Source organism: Alligator mississippiensis, chromosome 4 (genome assembly GCF_030867095.1).
Source record: "Alligator mississippiensis isolate rAllMis1 chromosome 4, rAllMis1, whole genome shotgun sequence".
Lineage (NCBI taxonomy): Eukaryota > Metazoa > Chordata > Crocodylia > Alligatoridae > Alligator > Alligator mississippiensis.
Genome location: NC_081827.1, coordinates 77,889,814 through 77,911,117, shown reverse-complemented (window position 1 = coordinate 77,911,117; position 21,304 = coordinate 77,889,814). Strand labels below are relative to the sequence as shown.

General features: G+C 46.5%; 1 protein-coding gene across 1 annotated transcript in view; it reads right to left on the bottom strand.

The window, feature by feature from the left end:
* Positions 1-21,304, bottom strand: part of OTOGL (otogelin like) — a 187,301-nt gene that overhangs the window by 82,400 nt on the left and 83,597 nt on the right. The window contains exons 26-27 of the mRNA XM_059726122.1: positions 6,897-7,031; positions 6,266-6,412 (exon numbers count right to left, since the gene is read on the bottom strand). Of these exons, the coding sequence (XP_059582105.1) occupies positions 6,266-6,412; positions 6,897-7,031 (282 nt within the window). The remainder of the gene's footprint in view (positions 1-6,265; positions 6,413-6,896; positions 7,032-21,304) is intronic.

Below are 21,304 nucleotides of genomic sequence, written 5' to 3'. Positions count from 1 at the left end.
ACTGGCGCTAGGGCTCCCCACACCAGTGCGGGGTCCTCTATGAGGCCTCCTCCAACCCCTACAGCCTCACCCAAGCCTCCGGGTGTAATATCACAACGTCAAAGCAAAACCACAAGCCCCTAGGCTGTAACACAAATGCAAGCTCAAGCCGTCTGGCTGTAACTCAAACCCGAAGCCCTATGGCCATAACAACATTGCTCCATGTGACCATGGTACTTGCTGCTAGGCTCCTTTCCACATCCTCACTCCCAGAGCTCCTGCCTCCCAGGCTGCTGGCAGAGAACTGCCAGCCTGGCTTCAGCCCTGGGCTTTACAAAAGCCAGGCCCTGCCCCCTTCTGGCCAGCTGCTTCTGATTAGTTGCCCCAGCAACTTGCAGCTGTGCTCATTAGGCACTGCCAGGGCTCTCTCCCTGGCAGTTTCTCCTCTCTAGGAGCAGGCACTGGGGTGCCCTGCGACAATTTGCATTGCTTGGTTGAGTTATGTCAACCTTATCAGCATGAGCACCGTTTTACCAGACTGGGGGACACTAAAACTGCTGTCCTCATTGCATCAGCAGCAGGTCCCCAAGAAGTCCCAGTGAGTTTCTGGAGCAAATTATTATGGGTTTTGAACTTAGCTGCTGTCATAGTTAAGTGATTTTTATTGGACAATGTTCTATCTAGGATGATTCCTAAACATTTAGGAGTACCATTATAACATAGGAGCTGGTTTCTGAAAACAATAATGGATTGATAATTAGCTTGTTTATTGTTCAAGGGAAATGTAGACACTTCCTGGGAGGTCATGAATATGTGGCAGGCTGGCTGGTGGGCTCAACAGATTGTTAACTTGAGCCCAAAATGGCTCAGGTGGGGCATTTCCACCAATCAGGAGGAGGCAAGCTTGCCCCTCCCTGACCTAGGGCCAGGGTGAAGAAGAGGAGCTGAGGGGGAAACTAACCCCCCAGGCTTTCCTATTGGTCCATTTTCAATCTGGGGCAGAGCCTCCAGAAGGGATAAAAGCCCTCCTGCCCAGCACATGGGCGGTTGTCAGCAAGGGATAACGAAGACAAGGGCTTGTTAAGTCCTAGTAGAGCTGACCAGCAGGAGGGCGCAGTTGCCGCAGAAGTGCCCAGAAGATGCTGCCACCTAGCGGGGAGCAGCAAGCAGCTGTGTCTTCAGCCACACCACGAAGGGAACCGCAGCATCAGTGCACAGTGTCCAGGAGTGGACGGGACCTCAGTGGCTGCACGAGGCAGTGCAGGTCCCCTACCCTGCATAAGGCAGGAGCCTAGCCCTTTTGGTGCACAGAGATCTGCACGGGGCTTGGTGAGCTGAAGGGACACCACGGCTGCATGAGGCAGGATGAGTCCCCAACCCTGCACAAAGCAGAAGCCCAGCTCCTTGGGTGCACAGAGTGGTGCACGGGGCTGGTGGACAGCTGTGACTGCACAAGGCAGGGTGAGTCCCCAACCCTGCATGAGGCAGGAGCCCTCGGTGCACAGGTCAGTGCACAGGGCTGGAGAGGATACAGAAACGGACGGGACCTCGGCAGCTGCACGAGGCAGTGCAGGTCCCCAACCCTGCACGAGGCAGGAACCCAGCCCCTTCAGTGCACAGAGCAGTGCATGGGGCTGGCGGAGAGCTGAAAGGGACCGCAGCAGCTGCACAAGACAGCACCGGTCCCCACCCCTGCAAGAGGCAGGAGCTGGGTCATGGGTGCAAAGATTGATGCACAGGGCCATAGAGCTGACAGGACATGGTGACTGCACAAGGTAGTGCAGGTTCCCAACCCTGCACAAGGCAGGAGACAGGCCATCGGTGCATGGATCGGTGCCCAGGGTTGTAGAGCTGATGGTATGCCATGGCTGTACAAGGCAGCGTGTGTTCCCATTCCTGCCGTAGGCAGGTGCCTCTTTGGTGCGCAGGGTGGTGCATGGGGCAAGAGGGCTGACAGGCCCCAGTGGCTGCATGAGGCAGCTCGGGCCTTCCTTGCCACGAGCAGTGACCGCAGGAACGACCACGCCCAGCGAGGGAGGACACGCCACCTACATGGATAGAGATGAGCCCAACCCTCAAAAAACTGCTGGGAGTCATGAGTTACCCAGGAAGGGGATTCCCACAGGGAAGGAGGGGCCTTCCCCACTGCAGGTGAACAATGGGAAGCCCCATGGAGGGGAGACAATTCACCCATGGGCATAGAAAGGGGTCTAGGGCCTCTGTTCATTCAAAGGCTTTCATGGTTATGGGCCCCATCCTAATTGAGGGATCTAAGAGAGGTTAATGTTGTTCTTCTAGGTAACGGGATCCTTCCCTGGGTGCCATTCTTTTTTTTGGGAACAGCTGCTGTGCCACTGTGGTGGTCTGTTTTCCATAAGCCTTTGGGATTTTTGTAACCCTGCGTCCTTATTATTGTATTAGAAGAGGATTGTATATTGTTTTGTATCTGAACTCATTGTATGGGTTATCTGAATATATTTGTGACTCATTTGATGCAACCTGATTGTGCATGTACAATTATACTCCCATCACTGCCAGATATTCTTGTCATTGTTTTGTTGATTAACCTGTGTTTTACCATTAAGTGCTCCTTTGCTTGCTGCCTGGAGGGCCCTGTAAATGGGGGCAGAGGCTACAGACTAACTGGAACGCCACAGAGGACTACACCTGTGCCTGAGTCAAGGGTTAATAAGAGCTATGACCTGTGTAAGCCTATATCTGTAAATAACATTGTCGCAGGGCACCTTAGTGCCTGCTCCTAAGAGAGGAGAAACTGCCAGGGAGAGAGGACAGGGAACCTGGCAGAACCAAGTGAGCACAGCTGTGGGTTGCCGGAGCAACTAAGCGGAGCCAGCTGCCTGTAGGGGGCAGGGCCTGGCCCTTATAAAGCTCAGGGCTGAGGCCAGGCTGGCAGTTCTTGGCCAGCAGCCGGAGAGGCAGGAGCTCCCTTGGCCGAAATATGGGAAGGACCCTAAGTCGCAAGTATAGCTCATGATAGCCCTGGAGGCTTGAGCTATGATGAGGAGTTATGGCCAGGCGGCTTGCATTTGTGTTACAGCCTAGGGGCTTGTGGTTTTGCTTTGTGTTTGTACTATTACACCCGGAGGCTTGGGTGAGGCTGTAGGGGTTGGAGGAGGCCTCAACTATAGGGACCCCAGAGAGTGTGGGGTGCCCTAGCGCCAAGAGGGCGCATTATCCTCAATTACTCGCACGCCAGTGCGTGAGCAACTGGCGGCGAGGAGCGCGGCCAGTGGGTCGCGGGCGCAACCCGTAGGTTGCAGACGGGGACCGAGACCCCGGATTGCGTGTGGGGGAACATAGACCCCGAAGGCGCAGCTCGCACGCCACTGCGCGAGCAGCTGGCGGTGAGGAGCGCGGCCAGTGGGTCGCGGGCGCAACCCGTAGGTTGCGGACGGGGACCGAGACCCCGGATTGCGTGTGGGGGGAACATAGCCCCCCGGCCCCAGGAAAGGGGCAGTATTACTGAGTAGCCCAGTGTGGGCGCGGCGAGCCCCCAGAGAGCGGGAACGCCTTTGTGTTTTATTGAGTAGCCCAGTGTGGGCGCACGGGCATAGCGAGCCCGGCCGCAGGCTAGTGCGGCAATCCCCCTCAGACCAAGGCAGGGCGCTGCGGTTGCCCCTGAGAAGACAGGGAGTAGCAGCGCGGGGAGCCAGAGTCAGGGAGGGTATCTGTGCGGTTGGCCCATAGGACCGGAGGCCCGCTAGAGAGTCCCGGAGTGGAACCACACCGGCAGGGGAGGCCCAGAGTGGGCTAGACGGGAGTCCCAGCAAGAGGCTGGGCACGAGAGAGAGAGCCCAGAGTGGGCCACATGAGAGAGGAGGCCCGCCAAGCGGGCGTATAGATCAAACAACGTCCACGCGGCGAGCCCCCAGAGAGGGGGAACGCCATTGTGTTTTATTGAGTAGCCCAGTGGGGGCGCGGCGAGCCCCAGAAGGGGGGGAACGCCATCGTGCTTTGTTGAGTAGCCCAGTGTGGGCGCACGGGCATAGCGAGCCCGGCCGCAGGCCAGTGCAGCAATCCCCCCCTTAGACCAAGGCAGGGCGCTGCGGTTGCCCCTGAGAAGACGGAGTAGCAGCGCAGGGAGCCAGAGTCAGGGAGGGTGTCCGTGCGATTGGCCCATCGGACCGGTGGCCCGCTGGAGAGTCCCGGAGCGGAACCACACCGGCAGGGGAGGCCCAGAGTGGGCCAGATGGGAGTCCCAGCAAGAGGCTGGGCACGAGAGAGAGAGCCCAGAGTGGGCCACATGAGAGAGGAGGACCGCCAAGCGGGCGTATAGACCAAACAACGTCCATTACATCTGCGAGGCTTGGGGTGTGGTATCAGGGGAGGTAGGAGCCACGCATAGCCCATAAGGCTGGGGCGCTTAGGTAGCGCCATTGTACGGGGAGACCCACGAGGGGTCCAGGAGCTGACAGGCCCGAGGAAACACAAGGCAGCCTCCCTATTACATATTACATCAAGACGTGGCGGGCGAGAATGGAGGGTGCCCTCGGGCCGGAGTAACGCGGTGAGAGGGCCTCAAGGAGATCGCGGCCCTCCGCGAAGACCTCGCTGTGACAAACAAACATATACATATACACACAGACATAAGTACATAAGTTGATGGTTGCAATTTTTATATAATGCTGTATCATTAAACCTGTAAATAGTTAAGTATCACATGGTGTCCTTGGTCTCTGATCCACTCTGCAGAAAAAGGAGGTGAGCTGGCTTGTAGCTAAGTAACCAGACTCCCCACAGCATACGCACAGCCACTGAATCCCTTCAGCTGCAGGGGGGATACCATCCACATACCACCCAGGTTACAAACGTAAAGATTAAACAGCAGGAGGTACAAGGGCTGATCCCAAATTCCAACTATGGGGCCCCTTTTCAAACTCTGAGACACCTCACCTCTGAATGCCCTCTCCGTAGTTTCATAAGTGGTAGGGTCAGAAGGGACCTGAGCAGATCATCAAGTTGAACCCCCTGCCATGGCAGGAAAGAGTACTGGGGTCAAACGACCCCAGCAAAGTGTTCATCCAGCCTCCTTTTAAAGACCCCCAGGGTAGGAGCCAGCACCACTTCTCTTGGAAGATGGTTCCAGATCCTAGCCACCTGACAGTGAAGTTGTGCCTCCTGATACCTAGCCTGAATCTACCCTCTGCCAGCTTGTGACCATTATTTCTTGTCACTCCTGGGAGTGCTCGGGGGAACAGGGACTCTCCCAATGCCTACTGGTCCCCCCGACTAGTTTGTAAATGGCCACTAGATCCTCCCTCAGCCTTCTCTTGTGGAGGCTAAACAAGTTCAGGTCCCTTAGCCTCTCCTCTTAGGGCCTGCCCTGCTGACCCCTGATCATGCTCGTGGCCCTCCTCTGGACCCTCTCCATGTTGTCCACATCCCTCCTGAAGTGCGGCACCCAGAACTGGACGCAGTACTCCAACTGTGGCCTGACCAGTGTCGCATAGAGGGGGAGGATCACCTCCTTGGACCTGCTTGAGATGCATCTGTGGATGCATGACAAGATGCGGTTGGCCTTCCTGGCCATGTCCCCACACTGTCGGCCCATGTTCATTTTGGAATCAATAATGATTCCAGGCTCCTTTTTTGCCTCTGCACTGACGAGAAGGGAGTTCCCCAGCCTGTAGGTATGCTGCTGGTTCTTCCTCCCCAGGTGCATCACCTTGCACTTGTCAGTGTTGAAACCCATCCTGTTCTCATCCGCCCACCCTCCAGGTCTGATTGCAGCCTATTCCTCCCTTCTAGTGCATCCACTTCTCCCCACATCTTAGTGTCATCTGCAAATTTGAACAAGGTGCTTTTCACCCCCTCATCCAAATCGCTGATGAAGATGTTGAACAGTGCAGGCCTGAGGACCGAGCCCTGCGGAACCCCACTGCCCACATCCCTCCAGGTCGAATACATTTACATGGAACTCTATTGAATGCGCACAATACTACAACTGAGGCAATCAGCAGGCTACAAAATTTGGACATTGACTTGGAAATGTTTATCTTTGCTCTGTGATCACTGTATTATCATACACTAAAAAATAGCTACACCACCACTTCATCCCTACTCAATTCAGAGACATTCCTAGCCAACAGCCAGATTTACATGCACCTTGTAATTTGTGATCAGCATTTCACTCAAAGACCCCAACAATCAACTGTTAACATACTGAATCCCATGGATCTCCCCATATTCTTATCTCACATCATATGAACCTCTTTAAGATAAAATACAATATATTTAGTGTCATACAGTCTCTCTTTTGCTTTACCTTCCATCGAGGTCCAACTTTGACATGTATAGTTGTTTTCTTATCCCATAGGATTGTGATTTCCTGCTCAGGAAAGTGTATCACTGTATAATATCCAGCCTTCCAGAGCTGATATGTAGATCTGTTTTCCTGTCCCTTTGATTTCTTCTGATAGAAATGGATGTTTGTGAAATATTTAAAACAACATTTCTAAAACACAAATAAGATCAAGCCACAGCCATCCACTAATTAGCTCCAGGTATATTTTTATAAACACATTTATTTTGACATGTTACTCGGGAGCTGAGGAGCAGCTTCAGCTGTTTTGTTTTTAAGGATTCTTATTCTACGTTCAGTAATTTTGGTTCATTTGCCCCCCTCCTTTAAAAAAATGATAGAAACAAAGTAGCAAAATGTTTATCAGAGAACAGCTCTAAACAGTCTTCCCTTTGGGAGTAACAGAGGTGTTGGAGTGGAAGGGCTTGAAAAAGCAGTGGAGAAATAGGAATTTTCATAGACATCCAATATATATATATAAAGGACTTGGATATTTTTGGTACTTTATATTAAAAAAAAAAAATCCCCCCAAACATATATTTCGAACGTATATTTTAAAGGTTAATCTGACAAGCAAAGAAAATAACTAACTAACCTGCTTGTCAGAAGTTTCACTAAAATAAATCTCCATGTCTCCAACAGAGATGAAAATGCTTTTTGAGCAAACAATGTCATTGTCAAAGCACTTCCTGTTCTCGGCAATTATAGATATGTTTGAGTTGTCTGTACTCTGCAATAAAAAGAAGAAATTAACCTTCCTTCCAAACAAAGAGATTTCACTTTAGCAGATTAATTCCAGCTTCACAATGTAAGTGACTTCTCACATTAGAAGCTTAAACTGAAAACTCTGTAAAGTTGTAGCAAACAAGAAAATAGATTTTAAAATTTGCTGCTGAATGCTATTACAACTTGGAATTTAGAAGGTGCATCTTCACTAAAGGTGCAGTAGACTAATTCTATTGTGCAGTCGCATGGCATGGAAAACCCGTGTCAATGCACAGTAAAATTGATCTATTGCACATTAGCATCACAAAAAAGCATCCACCGGCACTAATGCACAGAAGCATCAATTACAGCGCATTAATGAATGTGTAGACATGCCTACTATATTCTAATTCAGGTTTGTTTGTTTTGAGAACCTCACAGCACAAATGATCAAACTCTTGATGTACTATAAACAGAAATTGAAAAATTGTTTAAAGGGGTGGAGTGTGAGATGGTGCTACAATATATATCCAAGAACAAGGCAGCTACCATCTGTTATGTGTAGGTAGGTGATTTCAGAACTGCCATCTGCCCCCAGAAAAAAACATCCAAATACTGAGCTAAATTCTGTCATGCATATTTAATCTTTTGCTTGTTGAATTCCCCTTCACCAATCCTCTGTACAAGGTTCCACTTAAAGTGTCGCCCACCCTATTCAATACATTTGGGAAGGTGAAACTGGACCAAATTGGTCATCCTGGGCACACTGGTTCCCAGAATGTGAACACATCCCTAATTTTCTCCCCAACCTCCTAACTCTAATAAGTCCTCAGCCCCACAAGTCCCGCGTACATCTAGTCGTCTAGCTTATTAATTACGAACCCCAGACCTCCATCCACTTCTGGCCCTTCAATTAACTTCTACTTTTCTTTCAATGCCAAGGGTTGTTCATTCCCTCCCTCATACCCTATACCAGACCCATAGTATTGGAGGATTGTGGGGTGTGGAAAGGGACAAGAACAGAGAGAGGCTGCCCTATTTGGTTTGCTGGGGGACAGCAGGGCTGCCCTGAGCTGCTGGACTTTTCTACGCCCTCTTCCTCTTGAAAGAATAATGTCATTCTTCCTTATCCTCCTCATCCAAAGCCTTCAAAAGCAGTGTTTCCCAATATTTCTACGCCATGACCACCAATGTCAAGCCAAACCACTATAATGAAATTTCTCTAGGCTTAGGATTCAATTTGGAATCAACTCCTAGTTTGGGAACTACTACTATAGGCCATCTGAAGGGTAGGGAAAAGAGATTTCTGCCTTTCCTACATAGCTCAGATTGGCAGTTCCTTTCTAGGAGGCAGGAAGTGGGAAAGGCATTCAAGCAGATAAATCCCCTCAGCAGAGCCAGAAATAATATTTGTAAGGTTAGTTGCATCAGTAGCATGGACATCTAATAATATGGACAACTGACAACACACTGAGTCAAATGCAAAACTTGCGTAATGTCTCAATTAACTCTGCAGAAGAGATAAGGCCAGAAAGAAGTTGGACTACTCCTGTAAGAGAACAAGTATTTCCTTGGATTTTTCTAACTGGAAAGCTGGCTAGCAGAAATACAGCTAGGGCAGAGGCCAGCAGCCTACAGCCCACAGGCCAGATTCAGCTCATGGAGCCAGTGGATCCAGCCCACAGATGGTGGGCTTCAGTGGCATTTGGTAAAAGTGCAGCAGGAAAAGACTTGGTAGTGGTGGTGCGGGTGGATGTGTCCTAACACTTGCCTTTCTATGAGCTGAGCTGGGTCAGGTCATTTCAGCCTGCAGTCTGAAAAGTCTGCTGAGCTAGTCTTTTTGCTAAAAAATTACAAACTTTTACTAAGAGAAAAAAAAAAAAAAGAATTCCTGAATTAACCAGAATCCTCAGAAACATCTTTTTCTGTTAAAAGCTAAGGTTCTTGTGCAGTTCTTTACTTTCCACCCCTTAAAATAATTATATTCCATGTCTCCTGTGTTGAGATCAAATTTGCTCAGTTATTCCCCTCCCTACCCTCAGCTGCCAAATTTTTCCACTCCTCAATGGATCTGAAAGCAGGTGGTCTCTTTCCCAGTCATACAGAAGCTGGCAGATTGTCACTTGGGCTATTTCTATTTAGTCTCAAGGTATTCAAATTAGGCAGTATAGTTATGTCTATACCATGGCAGCAGTGGGTCCTGACCAGGCCAAGTCTCAACCATCCACTCCTATGTGCATACCCAAATACAGAAATATATTGGTAAAGCCATTCCAGGGGATGTCTTTGGTCTTGACAGCAGATGCAGAGACTCCAGCAAGTTTAGGTGCATCCACTGGGATGACCCGGAGCTGCCTCACATGTACATTTTCTCCATCTCAAGCATGCAAGCAGGAGTGGATGGGCAGGGCCTGTTTGGGAGCAACCCAGCGGGGACACCCTGGCACTCCACTATAGCCATGCCTTGAGTAATAGATGTGTAAGTCGGTTGTATTCAATGGGTAAAACAAAGACAAGGCTGGATGTATAAGAAAAAAACTGGAACAACTTGCACCGTATGATCTTTCTGCTCTGTGCTTGCACAGCACCTAGCAAAGCAAAGGTCTAAGAAGGATTCAATAATAATCAATTTCTCTAATCTGAACTAGTTTCAACATACTGTAAAAGATCATCAATGTGGGTAGATATGTCCAAGTACATATAAGGATCAAATCTAGTGAACAACAAGGTATCATTTTTACAGTCACTTCCCAAACTGGAGTTGTTCTTTACCTTTTTAGGTAAAACGTACACGAATGGATGCACTACTAGTTTGTCATGTGAAACAGACTCGATGCTGACAGAGACTAGAAATAAAATAGTTTTCCTACTGCAAGAGAAACCAGTATCTTCCCACGTAAATTACCATATCCAGCCTGTTCCAGTTTAATATCAGTTTCTTTGTGATAACATGGAGTTGCTAAGCAACATAGAAGACAAAGTCACAGATCTGGGCAGTCAGTCAAAAACTCATTGTCAGTTCTAACTTCTCAGAATGTTCTTTTTCTAGACTTCTTAATTATGCTTTATTCCATGTTTCTTCACATAGGAAAATAAATTGCCTCTATTTCCCCATTTTTTAAAATAATGCTTGGGAACTAAGTTTTTTATTTGTGTTAAGAATCCATTCTTGCTATCAATGCCAATTATTAAGCACCGCACACCTGCTTCTACTACACAAAATCCAGTTCCATAAATGACTTGAAATGGTAGCTGTTTTTATTTGTTTTGTTCTGTTTCATTTTAATTTTGCTTCATTGAAATCTGCCCACATTAGAATATTACAGAGTATAACACTTGGCAGTAAAAGGCTAGTAAAAGGCTAGTAAAAGGCATGAAAGGCCTGCCATTTGTCCATCTTTCCCAGGTCGCAATATCAAAAGTTAGCAGTTGCTCTGAATAATGTACCAAGCTTTGGGCTCTACTAGTGTCATTGCATGTACCACAGCATCAATGGATGTGCTGGAGATGGAAAAGAATTATATCTAGTCCAAATTTTTAATTCTGTATGGTTATAAAGCTTTCCATATATAGCCAAACAATATGAACTAGGGAGATTTGAAAACTGGATATTAGTGGAAAAAAGTTGAACTTGTCTACCCTTTGTTGCTATTTCCAGAAATAGGCCACTGACTTTCTACAGTCAGACTTTTGGCAATTACCCTTTTCATTTCCCCTTTTCATACTTCATAGAATCCCATTATTTTGTTTCACAAGTTCCAATATTTAATTCCCTACGATCAATTGTTCTCTAAGGGCTCAATTCTACATTGTGCTTCCAATCCAACAAAGTTAGATTGGAAAGGATAACAAAGGATACACATTCGCTTTTCTGGACAGACACCAGTGTACTCAGCATTTTGGAGGACTGAAGCTTACTAACTTTCAGTGCAGCCTTAAGGATTTGGGGCTTCAGCATATTCCATAAGGCGTATATGATAATTTAGCAACAATTCCGTCATTCATTAGGCCTTCTCCCAGAAGTGCTAAATTTTTTTTGCAAAAACATGTATTCCCCTCCCCCATGAAAACAGTATATGACAGTATATCAATAAACACACACAATTTAGTTTTAAATTCTACTTCTTGCTTACCAGAAAGTGTTAAGAGTTTTGCCCAGTAAGCCAGTGAACTGCTACAAGAGTTCTGTGCAATATTAGTGGGAGTCACCAGATGGCACTACTACATAGTTTCAAGTTCCTACAAAAGGGTTAGGAACAGAGGGACCTAGTTACCTGGTTTGTCTCCAGGGTGCTGCCTTGCCTTGCCTTCTGCCCGATTTGTTCAGAATGTCATATGCTTTCATAGGCAACAGTCGCCTTTATTAGATGCTACTAATTTGACAAAGTAGTCTGTCACCTACAAAAGCTTATGCCTTACTGAACCAGTTAGTCTGTAAGGTTATGAACAGGTCAAATTAGAAATGAGAGGCATTATTATACAGAAGGACTGTCAGTATGTAGAGGACCACTGATGAAGGAAAATGGAGAATGAAATCAGTTTATATCTATATTTGTAACACTTGGAACCAATGAGACAGGTTTGATAAAAAACAAACCTTCCTCCCCTCCCCTCCATCTCTACCCTTGTTTTCTAATTTTCAGCTATTTGCTTTTTCACAGAATGCCTCTTTTTTTACCTTGGAGAACTCATTACTACAACAGAGTCTCCCTTGCTTGCCTTTGGCATTTCTTCACCCATTCCCTCTCCACTACCCATTGTTTTCCTAATTTCCACCTATTTAGATTCTCACTGACCTCCTGTCACACTTTTAGCTTCTTTCATTTCTTGGAGATCTCAGACCAACAGCAGAGTCTCCCTATGCCTAAGAAGGATACTTGTACCCAAAAGCTTGCAAAGAACTTTGTTCCAACTACTCAGTTGGTCTAATAAAAGATATCACAGCTACTCAAAGAACCTTGCGAGCAAAATCACCTAACATTTTTGTGGGTGTTGTTTGTAGCCATGTTGATTGAAGGACATAGAGAAGATTTTTTGGGTAAATGTGATAAATGTGATATCTTTTATTAGACCAACTGAATAATTGGGAGGGGGGCGGGGGAGTTCTTTAAAAGCTTATGGGCACAAGCACCCTTCTTCGGGCATAGGGAACATTTTCCTTCATCTGAAGAAGGGTGTTTGTGCCCAAAACCTTGTAAAGAACAATTTTCCAACTATTCAGCTGGTCTAACAAAAAATATTTACCCAAAGAACCTTCTCTGCCTATAACATAGTTACCTTCTTCCTCTTCTCCTCACTATGGTTCAAGTTTATATTAGGTCTATTTTTGTTTGCAACCTCCACATGGTAGGGATTTAATTTTTTTATAAGTCTGCAAAGCATAACACTTTCACAGCACTTGAAAAAAAATGAATGAAGATGGTATCAAATAAACGGGCAGAAATCTGGCAGAAACTGTCAGGAACTGGCAGAATCTGGAATGGGCTTCCAAGGGAGGTGGTGCTCTCCCCTACCCTGGAGGTCTTTAAGACGAGACTGGAGCACCTGCCTGAGGTCATCTGACCCCAGTGCTCTTTGCTGCCCAGGGCAGGGGATCAGACTCGATCTACCAAGGTCCCTTCCAATCCTAAAAATCTATGAAATCTATTAAATGGGGAGCATTGGATTGGGTGGGAAGACTGGCAATATCAAGGGGAACAAGAATGAGCTTATTCTAGGCTTCAGCTCAAATCACAGACATTTGCAGTTTATCCTTATAATGCACCTCTGCTCTGTTCCTTCAGAACCAACTTCTAAAATGATACCTGAAGGACAGAGTAGACACCCAACAGTTCATAATGAAGATCCAATACATGCAAACCATCTTGCACCGTATGTGCGTAAATAGGAGAGACAAAAATAAAGCTCTTAATCTGGCTCCCTATTTTCTGACTTCTTTTATGGTAGGACAAGATGGTAAGACAGAATGTCCTAGTAACTATTTGGTGAATCCAACTATTGTCACTACAGAAGGGCACTATCACAGTGGAATCTTTCTACTCAATACATTCTACTCAGTAAACTCGATATATTCCTAAACCTATTTCTATATCAAAGTTTTACTTTAATTATATATAAAAATTACAAACAAATAATGAAATCACAAAGACAGCGGAGGATATTTTTGTTTTTAAATTTTAAGAAAAGAATGCATAAAATAGTTTTGAACAGATTCTCTTTTGTTTCATGTTTTAACTTTGCCCTGCTTGTGTATCAGATTTGGCATTTGCTTGGGTTACATTACAGCAATCCTTTTCTAATTAAAAATGTGATATACCCTAGATTAAAGTTTTTGGGAAGGTTCAAGTATCCAAGCGATACAATCCCCAACAGCATGAGCCATTTTGAGATAGTATCTGTATTTCAGCGGCACAGTTACTGGAAGTATTAGTTTCTTTTAGTTTTAAATATATAAATATTTTCTATACATAGCATGCTATATTGATTCATTATTAACTGGTATGTTACAGATATAACAGTTTCATTGCACTGTCACTGATTTTAATAGGGCTTTTTTCTTGAAAAAATAAAATAATTAAAGGAAAGATTTTGAGGAGACATCATGGCAGCAATTTTTTTCTTGTATAATAAAAGGATATTTCAGAGTACCAGTAAATATCAACAACTAAAGGCCTAGGCACTGCTATACCCTTTTTATTATGAGCTGAATTTGATTCTCTGTCTAAATCAAAGTTTGGTTTCCATGGTTTTAGACCTGAAGAACATTAGTTTTCTGGCTTAGCTCACAGAAAGTTTAATTCACACTTCACATCTCTCCATCAAAATCAATGCTCAGATTCTCACCCACATATTTAAAACAGCATCTCCAGATGGCTCTCACTAACACTGTCAACCTGACTCAACAGGCTGGAATTCACATATGGTGAAGGGCTCTCAAAGGCAAAAAGACAGTGCACTTCAGGTGATTATCTACAATGGCTGCATATGACATTCTTTTTGCTCATTAATATAGCACATTGCTATATTAATAGAATATGAATGTAATAGTCTACAGCAGCTGACATGCACTAGAAGTATTATCCCACATTATTACAATTCCAAATAAGTCATTTTCTAGTGATCTTGCTCTTCAGGCAGCCAACAAATTATTAACATTTAGATTACTTATCGTCAAAAGGACTCCTGGATGTTCAATCGTAATACCAAAATACAAAAAAGCAGTGACGAAAGGTTACTTCCCTAAATTTTTTTGGTCACCGCTAAGCTACGTCTCTACACTGAGGTGCCAATTTGTGCACCACACTATGTACCTCCGCAATAAACACCAACCTCATGCAAGAAACTTTGCTCCAGCCATTGCTGGAAACCCTCCATGCTAATCTGCACAAATTGAAAGAAATCTTTCTTTTGTTGGAGAACAAAAGCGATTCATTCACAGCATAATTTAATGGTCTACAGAGCCAGGTGGTAGAGACAGAAAGGTATGTTGAGTAATCGAGTCTGAAATCACTGATCTGGAAAAAATGGAACAAGAACATAAATCTATTGCCAACTGTAATCAAATCTTATGGTTGGAGGGAGGATAAAACAAGTAGAAAAAAAAAAAAGGTACAAAACAAAGTTATCTGAGCACTGGACTCTCCAACTAAAGACTAGAATGAAGAGAGATATCTCTGAAGGCTTGGTTAATGACCCTAGCAGGACTTCCAGAAACTTATACAAAAAGGAGCCTCTCTCTTGAGCAGTGTGTCTCAACCTCTGGGTCACAAGACTATACATGAAAGGGTCACAAACAAACTTGAAAAATGGATCAGCAAACTTTAAAAATGGATTATCTTTTAATGGAGAAAAACATGGGAAATCATAGCTTTTCCCTTGCAGACTGGCAGAGTTCCAGCCTGTGAGGGGCTGCTTGGGGCCTCCCCATCCATCACACACACCCTCACTGCCCCACACACCCACCTCCTACCCCATACACTGGGGCTAGGGATAGACATTACACATAAACCAGTTTAAGTAATCAGAAGCTGATTTAAACCTGTAACTGAACAGATGTTCAGTGCACATAAACCAGTTTGAAAATGACTGAAACTGGTTTGAGATAAACCTGATTGAATGTAGTATCAGACTAAACTGATTCAGGTCAAATCAGTTTATGCAATGTCTGTCCCAGACCCCTTGCTGGTTTAAGATAAACCAAACTCACCCAGCATCCCAGTATGTTCTCTGGGCTGGGCGGGTCTCTCTGCTCCACAGGAGGGCTGGCCCCTCCCCTCTGGTCCCTGGCTGCAGAGCCTGCAGGGCCTGCAGACACAGCAGGGTCTCCCTGGCTTCCCCCTGTCCTACCCCACCTTGCTGCTTGCTGGACAAGCAGGGGTCCCCCCCTCCTATCTCCCACAGCATAGACCTCAGCCCCATGGACCCTAGGCATGTGATATGCTAGTTAATGCCAAGCGGTGTCTGTGTGTGAGTGTCTCCAATTTCACTGGGACAAGCAGACAGAAGAGTGACCACTTAAGGCTGTTTGGAGCTAATCAACAGGTCAGCTGGTAAGCTGTTTAAGAAGAGCCTATAGTAAGAGAGAGGCTATTGTTTTTCTGATGATGTGATAAACACTGTTATTAGCCCCTTGCTGGCTTGTTTGTCTGTCAGTTTGCTGCAGACAGTATAAAAAAGCAGAGAGGGAGATTGAAAAGCTCCATATCGTCAACAGATGCATGCACTTGCCTCAGAGTACTAGCAGGGGACTAGCAACACTCCTGCCCCTTGAGCAGCCAGCTGGGAAAAGCCTGGGACTGTGCATGCAGACCTCCCTAATCAAAACATCCTGCAGGGACCTGGCCATGCCCCACCCTCAGATCACCCCTAGCGCCCCCAGCTTCTAGCCTGAGCCACTGCCTGCATGTGCCTACATTTCCTCAGTCCAGACTGAGTGTCTATGACAAACCAGTTCAGCCTAGCCAGGTTAGACTAACCTGCAAAGATTGAATCAATTCAGGCTCAGGCTTTTTGAATATCTGTCTCTAGCCTGGGGGTTGGGGGCAGGGGTCAGCAGGTTGGGAGTGAGGAGAACTGGGTCGGGACCGGCCACTGACATTTACAAATTGGTCCTGGTACAAAAAACATTGAGAACCACTACTTTAGAGAAGCCTTCCTCTAATTCCAGGAAAATAGGAAGTGTAGCACTAGGCAAAGATAAAACTCTTAAGATCTCCATTCTAACTAGACCAAAGTGAATTATTCATAGCAAATTATTTAATCACCAAAACAATCCTTTTTAATGTGCACAAACTGTCAAGGAGCAGATCATTATTCCTGTGAAATTATTTGTTGTAAATTATTTGACAAGTATTTTAGGTGAATATAATTTGGCCAATTGATTGCTTATGAAACTATTTACTTGAGTGTTGCTTTGAATATTAGATACTATATTTTCTTGCATACAACATGGCCTGGAATAAAATATGCAACTTTGCTTTTGAAAGGCAGAATGAAGTAATTTTTTTTCCCTTGTAGTAACCGAGTAGCAGCAGCTACAGAGCTGACCCTGCTTATTGTTCTTGTGCCTGCCTCCGTTCAGGTAGGCGCTCCCACACGGCATTCACCCAGACTACAGATCGTGTCTGTCCTGGACTCATGGGTGGACCCCACGGGCTACCCCTGCTGACGTCAGGGGGACCCCTTAACTCGCCTGCCATGACCTGGGATGTTACCTCAGTGGAGGGGTTCCCCCTTGGGGCAGCCTCCAGGGTCATCGCATCTCCTGGTGGGCACTCTCGGGGCTCCGACCTCCCCTACACCCCAGCCACTCGCCACCTTGGGCTATCGGTCTTTGGGCCTCTTTGGTGTCCTCGGCCCCTCCCCAGCTCCTGCCCACAGCTTGCCAGCTGTGCGCCTGGGTCTTCAGGCCCGGTGTATGGTCCGCGAGGACCTTTGGCCTGGTCCTTCCAATACGGCTTCCTATCGTTCTACTCTAATCACCCTGTGACGTTATGTGCCTATTCCACCTCCAAGATAACCAAGGTTCCTAAGCTAAGGGGCCAGGAGGCCTGCAAGGGTGCCTCTGGCCTCTGGGCTGCGTGGTTCACCCCAGGCTCAGGTTCCACCTCCCCAGTGGTTCACCCACTGGGGTGTTGAATCCCTGCCTCTTCCCAAGGCCGCTGTGGGCTGCGGAGGTCCACTGTCCAGCCCTGCTTCGGGTCTTTGTCTGCCCCCTGATGCGTCCCGACGAGGCCCCGTTGGACCTGCCCCTCTGTTACCTCTTCTCCAGATCCTCTGCGGGCGCTGCCGCTGGCTCTGCTGCAGGTGCAGCTGCTGGTTCCTCCGTCAGCGTTACCCCCACCTTCACTGCCGCCTCTGTGGTGGGCGGCGCTGCCGGCTCTCCAGCTGATTCTGCTGCCGGTGTTACAATCAGCTTCCCTGCCGGCTCTGCTGTTAAGGTTGCAGCTGGCTTTCCTGTTGGCTCTGGCACTGACGATGCAGCCGGCTTCCTTGCCAGCTCTTCTGTCGGCGTCACTGCCGACTCTCTCAGAGCCTCTCCTAGCTCCGCCCCCAGCCTTCCACGCTGCCGGGCGCGGCGGCTGATTCCCTCTACATGAGGGCTCTTCCTTCCAGCCTCCTCGCATCAGCTGCCCCGCCACATCGTCGGGGCCGCTTTTTATCTCCCCTGGGCGGCATCCCCCGCCCCCGCTGCTCGGCCGCAGCTGTATATATGCGTGGCTAATCACCCTCACCGGTGATTTCGCCGCGCGCCTCTCCTCCAGCTCTTCAGTCTCTACAAGAGGTAAGTGGGGCTCTCTTTTGGCCTGGGGTCCTCCTGTCACCCCAGCTCCCCTGGGACAGTTCTGCTCCCTGTGCATCACTGCAAAGTTCTTTCTACTTTCACCTGGAAACAGCTTAAGGAGCTGAAACTGCTGTTACCCTATTTCCCCACATTAAATGTACATTCCAATCTCTAGCAGTTGGTTTTTTGAAAAAAGGTGCATGCTGTATGTTAGAAAATATGATGTTTTAATTTTAATAATTCAAGCTGGTTTGATCTGATAGATTCGTCTCATACTGTGGTTTTGTTCCCTGCATAGATTTTTTTTTTTAATCACTTCCACTGCAAACACTTTTTACAAATTGACATTGTACCCACCTGGCCTTGTGGAGTCTCTCTCTGGTGGCCCTGGAGCGGGCGCCCAGGGCTTACTGCAGGGGCTGCTCCTGCAGCTGTGATGTTTGGTCACACTGTCCCTGAGGAATACACCAATACTTGCCTGCCACATCTTGGATCTTTTGTTCAGTAGTGGGGCTCCCTCTTGTAGCAGTGCATGTGCCAGGTATTATCACCAGTGGATGCTCTTGGGGTTCCACCTCCCCTACACCCCAGCCATACGCCAGCCTCTTGAGACAGCCAGTTGATGGTCAGCCTGATCCCCTAACAGCATCACCTCCCGTTGCTCCAGCCCCAGTTTTCCACTGCGCTCGAGTATATTCAGGACAGTGAGACTACCCTGGTGGTTCTTTGGGTCTCATGGGGTGCTGGGGTCCCCGCAGCATTCCCATTTCATTTTGTCCTTCAAGTGCCCTGGGCTTTGAATGAATCAAAAGTAAAATAATTAACTGAAATTCTGGGGAGTGGCCTTAGCCTGCCCCCACTTATGTGTCCTGTGTTCAACGACCTTGCTGTCCCTCAATGCCTTCCCCCCGGCCTGGTTCCCTCATTGTCCAGGGTGGTGTCTCCTTTAATTAAATGTCAGACCCCTCTGTTGGGTCCCTCCTTGGCTTCTCCTCCTCTTTGCCTGGAGGCCCTCTCCTGTTTCAGGGAACAGCCCCACAGCTTGCTATCTGCTGCATTCCCCCAGCTGTTTCCCTGACACTGGCTTTTATCTTTGCCAGGCAGTGTTCTTCGATAATGTCATCCTGCCACGCCAGTCAGTTGCAGATAAAAGCAGCTGGTGAACCACATGGGCATTCCTCCCCTCCGTCGCTCATCTGGCTCAGCTGCTTCTTTGAGGGGTAAATTTGCCATGTCCTCAGGGCTTTTCTGCTTGTTGTTATGGTGGGCTGTCCCCGCTCTAACCCACGTCACGGGAGGGGTCTCCCACCCCTTTTCCTTCCCCCCCCGCCCCCGCAGGACAGACATTTATTTTCTAAAAATATTCTGTGTTATTTACTTAGCTTTAAATATTTTTGGTGGTGAAATGCACATCCCAAAATGTTGGTCTGATAAAAGATATTGGATTTACCCAAAGAATCTTCTCTGCCTATGTCCTTAGACGAACATGGCTACAACCTATGCCCCATCCCAAAATGAGGGAATTCAACTCCTGGATCTGGACTTACTTTCCATGTTGGGTGACAGGCAGCTAAAAAATGAGTTATTCTTATTGTGCTGGTTATGAGGGATGTGCAGGATTTTTTTTCATTCTATTGCAGTGTTGCTATTTCTAGTGATTCCACTATAAGTTAGTAATTGTTTTCTTAATACTCCCAACTCCTGAAGTCAGATAATTATACAGGAATCTTAGAAACTTAATTTTAAAAAGCTAAGTTTATAATTAAGTTATGCTTGAAAATGTAACCCTTAAAGGCTCAAAAACCAGAAAGCAAACTGAAAGAAAAAGAATATTTAAAAACTGTTGTTTTAAGGCAATATCTATGATTTTGGAGAGACTGAATCATGAAAAAAACTTGGGTATGGCTACATTGCAGCTGCTTCAGAGAAGAAGGGGCTTCTTTCTTCCTCCTTTATTCCATCTTTATCCCTCAGGAGGCAAGAGAGAGATCTATCCTATCTTTTCTTAGCTTTAGGGCTTGACTCAAAATCCACTGAGATAAGTGAAAAATTCCCACTGACCTCAGTAGCTTTGAAACATGGTCTTAGTATTCAAATAGAACTCTCATTTCAGAACAAGTGATATTCCAGCTATAGTACCTATCAAATTCTTCCCTGGAAAAGAAACATATCCCATGTCATTAAATATATAACTCTTCTCCTTAGAAATGAGCTGTTTGGGTTGGCTGCAAACTAACGGCACTAACGTTGTACAATCAGTACAGAGGCACAAACTAAACTACAGCGCAAATTATCAAACCAAACATCCATGCTGCAGATGGGCAGTAATTTTAAAGCAAAAGTACTACAACATAAACATCAGTGAAATAATACACTGGCTTAAATAGTACTTAATTTTAGGGGTGGATCCAGAGGGGGTGCAATGGCACAAGTTGCACCCCGTCCCCCTTCTAACCACACTGCCATAGAAGCAGCAGCCAGGGAACTTTGTTAAAAAGAAAAGTCTATGAAGCAGGTAAGAATTTCCCACTCCCTGCTCAGTGACATGTACCCCACTTCTCATCCCCTCTGCATTTCATGCACAGAGCTTTGTGCAGTAATAAAAAAGGACTTCATTTGGACAGCAAGAACTTAATCTTTATTTGAAGTTGTGTGTGCTCAGTGCTGCTGCTTGAAGCCATGAGGTACAGAGCATGCTCAGACATAAGACAGTCTCCAAGCACATTGAGCTTCCTTGTCCCCCTCTGAATCATATTCACTACAACTTGTGTTCTATTATAAGGCATGTTCCATCATGCCTTGTAATAGATAAACAAGCAAATAAAACCAACAAAATAAATAAAATAAAAGAGAAAAGTATCCATATGGACATGCATGGGTTTGGTTGTTTGGGGACAAAAGTTGCTAACACACAGCCCATTGTAGGGATATGGCCTTCTTTGCTAGTCCACCATGTAGCCTCCCTAGGTATTGCAGTCATTTGGCTTTGATGGTCACTGATGGCTAGGAAATGGTATTTAGAGGTTTCCTTTTGGGAATTGGCTTGTAGATATGTATTAGAATAACAGTCCAGGGCAATGGCAAGGGTAAATTTATTTCTAAAAGCCTGTTGGTGACAGTTTCTTCAAGTCTCACTATCTAACACAGGCAAGCAGACACACAGTCTGGGAAACTGAAGACATGTACCACAGTATTCCATAACATAAGATAAGGTGGCATTAGGTCACAGTGCTCACCTGAAGAATGCTTGGGGTTTTGGGGAACAGACCAAATTAGGACACCAGAAAGAACCAAATTAGGATGTGCAAATGTGATGGGTTTGTGAAACAAAGAAATATGCTGACAGGACAGAATGTGGACAGTATGATGACCACAGAGAGATCAATCAAAGACGAAGAGTCAGAGGGAAGAAAGAGTACAGAAAGAGGGATTTCAGAGGACCAAGGGGTTCCCTGAGAGGGGAACCTGAGGCTACCATGGACAGAGAGCATACCACCAGCCCATCTTACCCACCC